At 49.6% G+C, this 14,078-nt stretch overlaps 2 protein-coding genes across 2 annotated transcripts in view; one reads left to right on the top strand and one right to left on the bottom strand.

The window, feature by feature from the left end:
- Positions 1-3,107, bottom strand: part of anapc2 (anaphase promoting complex subunit 2) — a 68,891-nt gene extending 65,784 nt beyond the window's left edge. The window contains 1 exon segment of the mRNA XM_038782589.1: positions 3,099-3,107. Within this exon segment, the coding sequence (XP_038638517.1) occupies positions 3,099-3,107 (9 nt within the window).
- A 750-nt stretch (positions 3,108-3,857) lies between these two features.
- Positions 3,858-11,776, top strand: ssna1 (Sjogren syndrome nuclear autoantigen 1). The gene is made up of 2 exons (XM_038782281.1): positions 3,858-4,091; positions 11,488-11,776. Exons 1-2 carry the CDS (start codon positions 3,873-3,875, stop codon positions 11,581-11,583), a joined length of 315 nt encoding a protein of 104 aa, XP_038638209.1. The 5' UTR covers positions 3,858-3,872; the 3' UTR covers positions 11,584-11,776.
- Positions 11,777-14,078: the final 2,302 nt, after the last annotated feature.

Below are 14,078 nucleotides of genomic sequence, written 5' to 3'. Positions count from 1 at the left end.
GGGTGGAGGGAGGGAAGCGGGGTGAGGGTGGAAGGGGGTGGGGGGGTGGGGGGTGAGGGTGGAAGGGGGTTGAGGGTGGAAGGAGGGTGGAAGGGGGGTGAGGGTGGAAGGGGGGTGGAAGGGGGGTGGGGGGGTGAGGGTGGAAAGGGGGTGAGGGTGGAAGGGGGGTGGGGTGTGAGGATGGAAGGGGGGGTGGGGGGGTGAGGGTGGAAGGGGGGGTGGGGGTGGAAGTGGGGGTGAGGAGGGTGGAAGGGGGGTGGGGGGGTGAGGAGGGTGGAAGGGGGGTAGGGGGGGTGAGGGTGGAAGGGGGGTGGGGGGGTGAGGGTGGAAGGGGGGTGGGGGTGAGGGTGGAAGGGGGGTGAGGGTGGAAGGGAGGTGGGGGGGTGAGGGTGGAAGGGGGGTGGGGGGTGAGGGTGGAAGGGAGGTGGGGGGGTGAGGGTGGAAGGGGGGTGGGGGGTGAGGGTGGAAGGGAGGTGGGGGGGTGAGTGTGGAAGTGGGGTGGGGGGGTGAGGGTGGAAGGGGGGGTGGGTGAGGGTGGAAGGGGGGTGGGGGGTGAGGGTGGAAGGGGGTGAGGGGGGTGGGGGGGTGAGGGTGGAAGCGGGGTGGGGGGGTGAGGGTGGAAGCGGGGTGGGGGGGTGAGGGTGGAAGCGGGGTGGTTGGGTGAGGGTGGAAGGGGGGTGGAGGGGTGAGGGTGGAAGGGGGGTGGTTGGGTGAGGGTGGAAGCGGGGTGGTGGGTGAGGGTGGAAGCAGGGTGGTGCGGGTGAGGGTGGAAGCGGGGTGGGGAGGTGAGGGTGGAAGGGGTGGGGGAGGTGAGGGTGGAAGGGGTGAGGGTGGAAGGAGTGGGGGGTGGGGGGTAAGGGTGGAAGGTGTGGGGGGTGAGGGTGGAAGGGGGGGGGGTGAGGGTGGAAGGGAGGGGGGTGAGGGTGGAAGGGGGTGGGGGGGGGGTGAGGGTGGAAGGGGGGGGGGGGGGGCGAGGGTGGAAGGGGGGTGAGGGTGGAAGGGGGGTGGGGGGTGAGGGTGGAAGGGGGGGGGGGGGGGTGCGTGTGGAAGGGGGGTGAGGGTGGAAGGGGGGTGGGGGGGTGAGGTGGGTGAGGGTGGAAGGGGGGTGGGGGGGTGAGGGTGGTGGGGGGTGGGGGGGTGAGGGGGGTGGGGGGGTGAGGGTGGAAGCGGGGGTGGGGGGGGGAGGGTGGAAGCGGGGTGGTTGGGTGAGGGTGGAAGGGGGGTGGGGGGTGAGGGTGGAAGCGAGGTGGGGGGGTGAGGGTGGAAGCGGGGTGGTTGGGTGAGGGTGGAAGCAGGGTGGTGCGGGTGAGGGTGGAAGCGGGGTGGGGAGGTGAGGGTGGAAGGGGTGAGGGTGGAAGGAGTGGGGGGTGAGGGTGGAAGGGGTAGGGGTGGGAGGTGAGGGTGCAAGGGATGGGGGATGAGGGTGGAAGGGGTGGGGGGTTGAGGGTTGAAGGGGTGAGGGTGGAAGGGGGGATGGGGGGTGAGGGTGGAAGTGGGTGGAGGTGGAAGGGGGGTGGGTGGGTGGAGGTGGAAGGGGGGTGGGGGGGTGAGGGTGGAAGAGGGGTGGGGGTGAGCGTGGAAGAGGGGTGGGGGGTGAGGGTGGAAGAGGGGTGGGGGGTGAGGGTGGAAGGGGGTGGGGGGTGAGGGTGGAAGGGGGTGGGGGGGTGAGGGGGGGTGGGGGGGTGAGGGTGGAAGGGGGTGAGGGTGGAAGGGGGTGGGGCGGGTGAGGGTGGAAGAGGGGTGGGGGGTGAGGGTGGAAGGGGGGTGGGGGGTGAGGGTGGAAGGGGGTGGGGGGGTGAGGGGGTGTGGGGGGTGAGGGTGGAAGGGGGTGAGGGTGGAAGGGGGTGGGGCGGGTGAGGGTGAAAGGGGGGTGGGGTGGGTGAGGGTGGAAGGGGGGTTGGGGGTGAGGGCGGAAGGGGGTGAGGGTGGAAGGGGGTGAGGGTGGAAGGGGGGTGGGGGGGGTGAGGGTGTAAGGGGGGTGGGGGGGTGAGGGTGGAAGCGGGGTGAGGGTGGAAGTGGGGTGGTGTGGGTGAGGGTGGAAGCGGGGTGAGGGTGGAAGGGGTGGGGGAGGTAAGGGGGGTGAGGGTGGAAGGGGGGTGGGGGGGTGAGGTTGCAAGGGGGGGGTGGGGGGTGAGGGTGGAAGGGGGTGGGGCAGTTGAGGGTGGAAGGGGGTGGGGGGGTGAGGGTGGAAGGGGGGGTGAGGGTGGAAGGGGGTGGGGGGTGAGGGTGGAAGGGGGGTGGGGGGTGAGGGTGGAAGGGGGGTGGGGCAGTTGAGGGTGGAAGGGGGTGGGGGGGGTGAGGGTGGAAGGGGGGTTGGGGGGGGGTGTGGGGGGGGGGTGAGGGTGGAAGGGGGGGTGAGGGTGGAAGCAGGGTGGCGTGGGTGAGGGTGGAAGCGGGTGTGAGGGTGGAAGGGGTGGGGGAGGTGAGGGTGGAAGGGGTGGGGGTGAGGGTGGAAGGGGTAGGGGTGGGAGGTGAGGGTGCAAGGGATGGGGGGATGAGGGTGGAAGGGGTGGGGGGGTGTGGGTTGAAGGTGGGGGGGGTGAGGATTGAAGGGGTGAGGGTGGAAGGGGGGATGGGGGGTGAGGGTGGAAGTGGGTGGGGGTGTTGGGGTGGGGGGTTAGGGTGAAAGGGCGTGGGGGGTTAGGGTGAAAGGGGGTGGGGGGTTAGGGTGAAAGGGGGTGAGTGTGGAAGGGTTAGGTAGCGTTATGGGGGAGTGGGCCTTGGACGGGTGATCTTTCAGAGAGTCAGGTGGGAGGCCTGCACTTGAACTTGCTAACTAACCTAGACAAGTGGTGGAGTGGCCAAATATGTGGCAGGGGTGCAGGAGCAGAGAGACCTGGGTATATATGTGTTTAGACCATTGGAGGTGCCAGAACAGGTGGAGAAAGCAGTTAATGAAACTCAGAATACCATGTGCTTTATTAATACCGGCAAAGAGTATAAGAGCGAGGAGGTGATGCTGAACTTATACAAGACACAAGTTAGACCTCAGCTGGAATATTGCGTACAGTTCTGGGTGCCTCACTTTCAGGAAGATGTGAATGTATTGGAGAGAGTGCAGAAGAGGTTTTACAAGAATGGTTCCAGGGATGAGAAACTTCAGTCATCAGGGTAGATTGGCGAGGACGGTTTTCATTGGAGAGATGAAGGCTAAGAGGAGATCTTTTTAAAATATAAATTTAGAGTACCAATTGTTTTGATTAAGAGGCAATTTAATATGGCTAATTCATCTACCCTGCATGTGGGTTGTGAGACCAAGCAGACACTGGGAGAATGTGCAAACTCCACATGGACAGTGACCCGGAGCTGAGAGCGAACCCTGGTCCTCAGCGGCATGAGGCAGCAGTGCTAACCACTCCGGTGCTATGCTACCCTGCTAAGAGGAGATCTGATACAGATGCTCAAAATCATGAGGGGTTGTGAACAGAGTAGATGGGGAGTAACTATTCCCGCTTGTAAAAGGATCTAAAACGAGAGGGCACAGATTTAAAGCGAATTGCAAAAGAAGCAATGTGGTGTGAGAAAAAAGTTTTTCATACAGCGAGTGGTCTGGGTCTGGAATACACTGGCTGGAAGTGAGGTGGAGGCAGGTTCAATCGAGGCATTCAAGGGCATTATATGGTTATTTGAATGGAAACAATGTGCAGGGGTTCAGGGAAAAGGCACTACGTCATGATTATTGTTTGGTGAGCCAGTGTAGACACAACGGGCAGACTGGCATCCATCTGCACCATAACAATTCTGTGAGAATGGGTGTAGCGTGTTTCCAGAAGGAGGCCTTTCAGATCAAATTTTCCTGCTATCTAATTGAATCATGGTTTCCCTTTCATGGGTTACCCATGTGGAGATGTCTGTTTTATCTGCTGCTCTGAATGCAAATTGTGATGCCAGGTATTGAAGATCTGTGCACAAAAAGAGAAGAACTGAATCAACAAATCTTACAAGAGGAGGAAGAGAAGAACAAGCTGCAGAACGATATCCGCATTTTAACAGAGAAACTAGCCAAGGTCAACGAGGGTCTGGCACGCAAGATGGCAACCCGCAATGAATTTGACAGAACTATTGCAGAGACTGAAGCTGCTTATATGAAGGTGAGTGTAAAGGCCAGAAGGTTACATTCAGTATATTGTGTTTTCCCTAGGATTCATATAAAACTCTCTCTCTGGTAGCTGGCTGAATCTGAACCACACGATTCCAGGGAGAAGATATTTCCACCGTTTGGTGGAGTTCCAACTTCCACCTGGCTTGCGGGAGCAGTCACTCTGTCTCTCTTAAATCTGCTGTGCAGTTTGATTGGAAATTGACTCATTCTCTGTGATAGGGAGACGTGGAGCCCCTATCTAAGGTGGACCATTCCGGTGGGGGTTTCAAAAGAGGAAGGGGTTTGGGGAGTGTGAGATTTTGTTAAATGTTGATCTATAAATACACATGATGTGGAGATGCCGACGTTGGACTGGGGTGAGCACAGTAAGAAGTCTTATAACACCAGGTTAAAGTCCAACAGGTTTGTTTCAAACACGAGCTTTCGGAGCACTGCTCCTTCCTCGAGTGAATGGAGAGGTATGTTCCAGAAACATTTATATAGACAAAGTCAGAGATGCCAGACAATTCTTGGAATGCGAGCATTTGCGGGTAATCAAATCATTACAGATCCAGAGATAGGGGGTAATCCCAGGTTCTTATGTTCTAAAGTGTGAATTGTCTCGAGCCAGAACAGTTGGTAGGATTTTGCAAGTCCAGGCCAGATGGTGGGGGGTGGATGTAATGCGACATGAATCCTAGATCCCGGTTGAGGCCGCATTCATGCGTGCGGAACTTAGCTATAAGTTTTTGCTCGGCAATTCTGCGTTGTCGCGTGTCCTGAAGGCCGCCTTGGAGAACGCTTACCCAGAGATCAGAGGCTGAATGCCCTTGACTGCTGAAGTGTTCCCCGACTGGAAGGGAACATTCCTGCCTGGTGATTGTTGCACGATGCCCGTTCATTCGTTGTCGCAGTGTCTGCATGGTCTCGCCAATGTACCATGCTTCGAGACATCCTTTCCTGCAGCATATGAGATAGACTACATTGGTCGAGTCGCACGAGTATGTGCCTGGTAGGTGGTGTTTCCACGTGTAATGGTGGTATCCATGTCCATGAGGGGCTGGTTTAGCTCACTGGGCTAAATCGCTGGCTTTTAAAGCAGGCCAGCAGCACGGTTCGATTCCCGTACCAGCCTCCCCGGACAGGCGCCGGAATGTGGTGACTAGGGGCTTTTCACAGTAACTTCATTGAAGCCTACTCGTGACAATAAGCGATTTTCATTTCAATTTTTCATTTTCATGTCGATGATCTGGCATGTCTTGCAGAGATTGCCCTGGCAGGGTTGAGTGGTGTCGTGGTCGGTGTTCTGAAGGCTGGGTAATTTGCTGCAAACAATGGTTTGTTTGAGGTTGCGCTGAGGGATCCAAGATCCCTCAACCGAGATCTAGGATTCATGTCGCATTACATTCACCCCCCCACCATCTGGCCTGGACTTGCAAAATCCTACCAACTGTCCTGGCTTGAGACAATTCACACTTTAACCTGAAATGCTCGCATTCCAAGCATTGTCTGGCATCTCTGACTTTGTCTATATAAATGTTTCTGGAATATACCTTTCCATTCACCTGAAGAAGGAGCAGTGCTCCGAAAGCTCGTGTTTGAAACAAACCTGTTGCACTTTAACCTGGTGTTGTAAGACTTCTTACTATAAATACACAAATTAGAGTGATACACTGAATGTTACCCTGTTACTTTATTGCTGGTTTGTTTTTGCTGGGGTCATGTTAATTTTCAGTTTTCATATCCATTTATGGAATGTGAACATGGCTGTTGCAGTGAGGTTGAGGATAGTGACTTGGGATGGGAAGTTTACTTTTCTTAAAGCTATTTATTTACACTATTTACAAGACATGAATGTAAGTGCATAGTTTCAGGGACACAGGCTATTCTGCGCCTTGTACCTTTGGTATCTCTTGGTTATCTGACCCCTGATGTCACCGTTACATCATTAATATCATTGTGGTCTCAGCATAACCATTATCCCGTAAGTCGCCAGTCGCTGGCAAGGACAGTCTTTGTTGCCCCTCCCTTGCGTGCCCTTGAGAAAGCAGTGATGAATTAAACTGGGGTCACGTTTGTTGTTTTATTTTTTGTATTGAATCCAGCAAGGTCATGTTCTATTATTAGCGAGCGGCACGGTGGTGCAGTGGTTAGCACCACTGCCTATGGCGCTGAGGACCCCGGTTCGATCCCGGAACTGAGTCACTGTTTGTGTGGCGTTTCCACATTCTCCTCGTGTCTGCGTGGGTTTCAACCCCACAACTCAAAGATGTGCAGGTTAGGTGGATTGGCCACGTTAAATTGCCCCGTAATTGGGGGGGGAAAATTGGGTACTCTAATTTTTTTTTTTAAAGTTCTATTATTAGCGTGGAGTTCATCCACGGTAGCACAGTGATTAGCACTGTTGCTTCAGGGACCCGGATTCGATTCCCGGATTGGGTCACTGTCCGTGTAGTCTGCACGTGCTTCCCATGTCTTTGTGGGTTTCCTCCAGGTGCTCCGGTTTCCTCCCACAAGTCCTGAAAGACGTGCTTGTTAGGTGAATTTGACATTCTGAAATCTCCCTCCGTATACCCGAGCAGGCGCTGGAAGGTGGCAACTCGGGGCTTTTCACAGTAACTTCATTGCAGTGTTAGTGTAAGCCTACTTGTGACACTAATAAAGATTATTATTATTTGTACTAACTACATTGAATGCTGAGGACACTTTAGTGATTTGATACAAATGCTTGGTTCAGTCTTGATCCGCTAAAGCAGCACGTGTTGACCAACCAGGTAGAACCGGGGAGCTCGTATTCAGGGCAGGTCACGGGCAGTCTTATAGTCCTGATGTCGTGACCTCCACGAGAGTTATAACAATGGTAATAAAAGATAAACAACAGGAAAACTAATGTTTTTGAAGTCTAATAGTTTCACCCTTCTAATTCTTCACTCTGAAGAAGTCATGGACTCCCTGCTGAGTTTTCCCAGCACTTATGTTATGTAGATTCTTGCAATTTCCTGACAACAAATGTTAGGCTAACTAGTCAATAAATCCCTGGTTTCCTCTTGTCACCTTTCTTAAATAGTGGAGAGACAAGTGCAATATTCCAAAGTAAAGTAATATTTCCCGAAACAAGAGAACTTGGGATGATTATAGTTGCTCCTTTCCTGCTTCTGTCAAAACATGGAAAAGAAACCATCTGATTTTGTATCTGTCACTCTTTCGTGTCATTATTTTCTTCATTATTGTCCTTAAGTGAATATTAATTTCCTTAGGATGTCTGCAATGCTGCCCTCTTCTTCCACTGTAAATGTTAAGCCAAGTCCTTATTTTAGTTGAGAATCAAGCTATTATCGGTTTAAGGGGTCCACACTGCTCCTTCCCAACCTCTTTTCTTAATTTAATTGTAAAAATGTTGGTTTTGCCAACCTCTGCTGTCATTGTATCTTTCCCATTCACCAGGAACTGTGGTTTCTTTCCATTTTCTATTTCTTCTTTTAGTTTTATGTTTGTCTCTTGCTTTTTTCCTTTCCCTGTTTGTTTTAACTTGTGGTGGGCCGCCACTGGTGAGTTTGTCCTGTAGATGGGATGGGACATCTCCAGAGATGGTGATGGAGGAGTGGGAGACATTGGCTGAAAGGTATGACTTGGTGAATGTGACTATGACAGGCTATTGCTTGAATAGCGTGTGGAACAACCCTACGAACTTTGGCACAAGTATTAGTGAAGAGGACTTTGCAAGGTCACCTGGGCTTTTGTCTTCAGAGCATTACTCCAAGCCTTAGAATTACTCATCTGATAGTCTAACCACTGTGCTGCCTTCTGGCTAAGAAATTGCTTATTTACATTCAATATGAGGAAGCAACATCAAAGCTGATGTATCACCATTAAACCAGTCTTCTGAGAACCTCTTTTTTTAAATCTCGGATTAATATATTTTGCTTGAAAACAATATTTAAAATATATGTTTCTAAATTCATTCTCTGGGAAAGATGGTCAAAATGTCAGGTGCAAGTGGCCTGAGCCCCAGTGTCCATCTTATTTTCTTCTGACAGTGAGTGGATTGTCAATGCCTGCTTTCATTTTTCCCAATGAATAAAGACCTGGGATTAGGGAGCATCACCTTTATTGTAGCATAAGGTCTAGGGATGTTCAGACGCTCACATTCCATTGGAAATCCCTGGCGTCTCTTCCTAGTAATGTAGTTTCTAACGAGCAAATAAAGCAGGCAGTACATGATGTTGTGGCCAACCTCGGCTGTAGCCTTTCAGTTAAATCATGGCAATAGAATTTTCCTAACGGCACCTAACAGATTTTGAATGCATTACTGTAGTGACACAGGGCTTTGGGCCCAAGTGTCTGGAGAAGAAGGTCCCTTCTGCCGTCTGTAGCTGCCTTAATTTATCTTTACTGTTGGGAGTTCCTTTTAAACGTTCTTTGGACAAAATCCTCTCTGAGCATGACTTTCTTGGCCACGGGGAATTTACTGCACTTTCACAAAGTTGTGACTGGCCAATTTATTTCAATGCACAATACATTCCAGTACACTTCTGTACATCAGCTGAGACTATGCGGTCCTCCCACTCAGCATATTCTGCTCCTCGCAAGTACCAATTCACCCTTCCTCTTGTAGATCACATTGTACCTCTGCTCTTGCACATCCTTACTGATCCCATTTATTTCTCCTCACTAACACCTCAAAGAAAAGTACAGCACAGGAACAGGCCCTTTGGCCGCCAAGCCTGTGCCGTCTATGCTACCCGTCTAACCTAAAAACTTCTGCACTTCTGGGACCCATATCCTTCTCAGCCCATCCTATTAATGTATTTGTCAAGATGCCATCTCTTCGCCCAAGTCGCCAACCGATCCATATCACTATCCACAATTCCTTTGTGTCATCTGCAAACTTACTAATCAGACCAAATCAGTTATATAAATTACAAACAGCAGCACTGATCCCTGTGGAACACCACTAGTCACAGCCCTCCGTTCAGAAAAGCACCTTTCCACTGCTACCCTCTGTCTTCTCATATGTCCACTTCCAAATGGGAGTAAATCCTGTCTCTAAGAATCCTTTCCAATAATTTCCCTACCACTGAGGTAAGGCTCTCCAGTCTGTAACATCCTGGATTATCCTTACTACCCTTCTTAAACAAAAGAGCAATATTAGCTATTCTCCAGTCCTCTGGGGACCTCACTTGTAGCCAGAGCCTTTATCCTTCTCATCGTGTACTGTTCAATTACAAATCTAAACCCCTAACCCCATTCTTGCTGCTCCTCCAATCATATGTCTGTTACAATCCCAGACCCGACCCCAACAGTGGCTATGATACTGGACAGAAACCCATATATTTAATTTAATTTTGTAAGACTGTGAGGAAAGGACTCCTCACTTTACACACAACTGGAATATGGTATATTAAAACAAACTTTATTATTAACACAGTATGAAAAATCTTTAACATCACACCAGCTTACAATTACCCCTTAAACAATGCTAATCAATACAATGGTACAGTAACCCTTAACTGCTATTTTTATTCCCACTCAAACAACAAAACCATCTCTGGTCCCAATCCACTTTTAAATACAGTTAGCTCTCAGGAATACTTGCTGTAAAGAAATGTCTTGGATACTCCACTTTGAGAATGAGCAATATTTTGAGGCTGCTTGAAACAAAGGGACTTGACATCCTGTCAGAATAATACAGAATCTCTGGCTGTATTCTTCAGAAACTTCGCTCCTCTTCCAGCTACAAACTATCACTAATCAACACTTAACTGCTTCAATCCCTGGCTCCTCCCATTGATTACATCACCTCGCTAAGCTGAACACAATGTCTCTAATTATCGACTTCCAAGGGAACCCTCGTAATATCAAATAAAAGTCCATTATCCCAAACTTTTACAGTGCTTTATTTGCACCTCCTGGCTCCAAAAAGCCTAGCTGCCTTTCAAACCAGGATTTTTTAAAACATGGCTATCGCAGTCACACACAGTCACTAAGCCAGGCTTTTAACCCTTACTGCACTAAATACATACAATACAATACATCTGAAATTCCTACATTCATCACATGTCCTCTCCCATGCTCTGCTCTTCCAATCACAGAGTCTCGCTTGTCCATGCTCACTGCTTCTCTAGAGTTCCTCTCCTGTGCTTGCTGCTCCTTCAATAGCTGCATCTTTTCCCACATAGGGTTTAATGTTCAATTGTGTTTGAGCTCGCTGCTGTGAGCAGTCTGTTTATTGTGACCAGCTGCGGGAGAGTGATACAACTCCCCTATTCTCCCAGTTCTCAGTTGACCATAACAGAGTTTATTTTTGTTAAGAATTTCAAGAGGGTGTGCTTTGCCAATTCTTTAAGTGTCCCACTATTCACATTGCCACGGTTGTAGAGAATGACCCAGACAGGCTTTCTTGGGTTAAACAAGGAAACTGTCCCCAAACACAAAATAATGCGTCCCGATTCATAGGGTCACACACAATTTGTCCTGGGTCCGTGCATACACAAATACAGATAGCAGAGTAAGAGGAAATGCTTATAAAAATGTGAATGAACAAAATGGAGAATATGGTTAGCTGTGCCTTGATTGGTCTCCACGGTGATTCAAGGCTGTGGCTTTACTGTTCTCCTCGATGCAATCACATGGGGCAGATTTCCACACTTTAGAAGATCTCAGTTTGCAGTTGTTTTCTCAGGGTGGTCGCTTTGCAAAATGGGCATAGTTCCAAAGAGAGAGCACGCTGCTCCAATGGCCTCTTTGAAATGAAGTAGGCTTCAAATGAAGTTACTGTGAAAAGCCAGCTATTTAGCCCTGTGCTAAATCAGCCCCAGAATAACAGAACAGATTCTCTCTCTCATGCTTGGCAGGAGTTCCCATGAAATGCCTTGCTGGTTATATTTCCAGAGGGGCTTGATTAGTTCATGTCCCTGCAGGTTTGTTTCAGAACCGGCAATTGAATTTTGATGTCTCATCTCCGAAACATTTGCCATGCCACAGTGTGAGTCAGGAGATGGATTTTTTCACGCATCTCAAGGAGTCCATTGTCTGTCTTCATTCCAACTTTGGGGAATGTGAAATTATGTTTTCTAGCAGCTCGGCCTGTCTGGGCAATGTCATTTTTGTTTAAAAACCCGTCTGTATCGGGTTCCAGTTTAACATCCAGCCAGTGAAAAAATATCTTCTAAATGCACATTCCTGTGACAGTACATTCCAGATTGCTGTGCAGGCGCTTATCTTAAAGGGCTCATTGACTACAAGTCAAATGCCCCTCACCAATTTCAGTCAGCTAAGTTCAGATGAAGGTGGTCCATTGCCTATTTAACTCTTCCTTCCATAGAAACATGCAATTTTTCCCTCCTCCCATTCCATTACAGCTGCTAAACCCACTAACCGTGTACTGTTTCCTCCCATCTGTGCAGATCCTCGAAAGTTCCCAGACGCTGCTGACGGTGCTGAAGCGGGAAGCAGGGACCCTGAATCACACCAATGGAAATAATGACAACAAGGACTCTTGATTTTTAGCGATCAGCTTCCGAGGAGCAGGATGCGCAGGAGAGAGGGAATCTGTAATCGTAACAGTGAAAAACATAGTCGATAAATACCTAATACTGGATCACTGTTAAAACGATTTCAAATTCCATCAAGAGATTGACTACTTAAAAGACTTTAAGTTGATTTGTTTGTAATAAAATTTATAGATATGGAAAACTTGGATCATTTCTACATGAGGGTGGTTGATAAAGCTGCCAACACCGGTTTGAAGTTTGTTTTGTGCTATCAGAGAAAGAGCAGTGCCCCCAGGAGGGTGCGCTCTGAGAGCTGTGTCAATGCAGCTCAGTAGTGGATTTGACACCTACAGGGAGGTGAAAACTGATGTCGGGGTGGACCCGGTCTGTTCACTGGCAATTTGTGCTGAGAAAGCCTTAGTCCAGCTATAACTTATTTGAACACAATAGGAATTGGCTAAAGAATTGGGGGTCAGGCAGCAGGATAGAAATTTCTAGCTCTGAAAGAGCCCGATCAGCTGTCTAACGTAATCCCACTTGGCAGTTCTTGGGCTGCCCTTGTAGGTTATGGCACTTTGTATCAATCAAAATAACTTTTAAATAATGAGGATTGTTGCCTCTTAGCACCCTTTCAGACATTCCGCTAGCCTTGGTGAATAATGTTCTCCTCAACTCTCCTTCGATCTCTTTAAACTGCTGCGCCACCAGTTACTGACTGCTCTGGTAAAGAAAATAGGTCCTTTGTATCAACTTTATGGAGGTGCTCACTTTTATATTCTCCATCATTCCCTCAAGCTGTTCAATCTTTCTGCAGCTAACGTTCTCCAGTCCTGGTGGTGCTTATCTTCAATCAGTTATTGTAAATACGCAGGAAAGGGAAGCTGCCACTCTTCTGGGAGGTGGAAAAGGGGATCAGTTAGCTCATCTCCTGGTTCATGATGCAGCACGATGCCAACAGCACAAGTTCAATTCCCGTACCGGCTGAGGTTATTCAGGAAGGCTCCGTCTTCTCAACCTTGTCCCTCACCTGAGGTGTGGTTACCACCAGTGCTCTCCCTCTCCCTCTCTCTCGGGAGAGCAGCCTACGGTCCTCTGGAATTATGATGACATTTACATCACAATTGTAAAGTCTATATGGGGGAGGATGGAAGCGGCTTTGTGCATAGAATCGAGTCTGAAGGCCCTTGTTATTGCACCACTTCCATTCTCTCTGGTAAATTGTTCATCGAACCCAGTGGTAATTGCCTCTTTGAGGATTTTGAATCAATTCAGGCAACATTTTAAATTGAAAAGGGTTAACTTCAAGCTTCAGTGCAGGAGTGTTTTCCACAGTACTTTACAGAAGGGTTCCTGGAATTTGGCTCTTTTTCAAGGTTAAGCTAAACCTGGGCAAAAGTGATTTCTTTACCCAGCAAACTCCCCAGGGAGGGGAGGGAAGCGGATTGGGAAAGGCTATTGTTTTGTCCGGCCTGGACTAGTTTCCAATATCTGGGAATTAGGGTGGCCTATGATTGGGCCTCACTCCATAATCTTGACTTGCCCAACCTAGTGGATCTGGTGAAGGCTGATTTGAAGAGGTTGGATGACCTTCCTGTGACCTTGGCAGAACGAGTACAGACAGTGAAGATGAATATTCTCCCACGTTTTTGTTTTTGTCCCAGTGTCTCCCAGTCTTTCTTTCTAAGGCTTCCTTTGGCAGGGTCTGATGTGTTATCTGTGTTGGTCTAACATTGGCTGCAACTGGATGCAGTAAAACGAGAAACAGGCTTCTGACACAGGAGACGGTCCAATACTGTTTTATTGAACCTGTTGATTGCTGTACATAATCTGCTGTGGGTTGACACTCTATTAACCTAACTGATAACCTCCTACTGGCTTGACCAGACTAGCTCTCTACCACATGGTGATGATGTTCATTGGCCTGTACAGTGCGACTATCTCCCTAGCCGTGTCCTGTGAGAGAGAGAGAGCCTTAATGCCCTGTGGGCTTTATAGTGGTGGTGTCCTGTCTGGTGATTGGTTGTTCCGTGTCATGTGTGTTCATTGGTTATCCTGTGTGTCAATCACTGCCTGTTTGCATCTCATGATATACATGAGTGGATATTATGACAGGGTCAATAAGTTCATATCTACTATTGTTTGGGTGTAGGGTTCGTAGGGCATTTCTGCAAAGGGGGTTTGACATCACTTAATCTGCTGGGCGGCAAATAGTGAGAAGTTGTTGGGGTGGTTTCGGGATCCGGAGTCTATATGGGGGAGGATGGAAGTGGCTTTGTGCATAGAATTGAGTCTGAAGAGGACTTCCGGTGGCGCCCTCGAGGAGGCAGGTCGCAGGTCGGATCGCTCCCGCCCGAGATGGGAAAACGGACCTTTGTCAACGGACTTTTTAGGGACCTGGCAGCCTGAATCGGTGGAGGAGACGATAGGGAAGAGGTTTCCTTTCCGGGGTATGGGCAGCTGGACCAGAAGTGGTCGAGTGGAGCGGCAAGGATCGAAGCGGGAGC

The sequence above is a fragment of the Scyliorhinus canicula genome, chromosome 21, assembly GCF_902713615.1.
Source record: "Scyliorhinus canicula chromosome 21, sScyCan1.1, whole genome shotgun sequence".
Lineage (NCBI taxonomy): Eukaryota > Metazoa > Chordata > Chondrichthyes > Carcharhiniformes > Scyliorhinidae > Scyliorhinus > Scyliorhinus canicula.
Note: the sequence above shows the minus strand (reverse complement) of the source record. Positions and strands in the feature narration are given on the sequence as shown.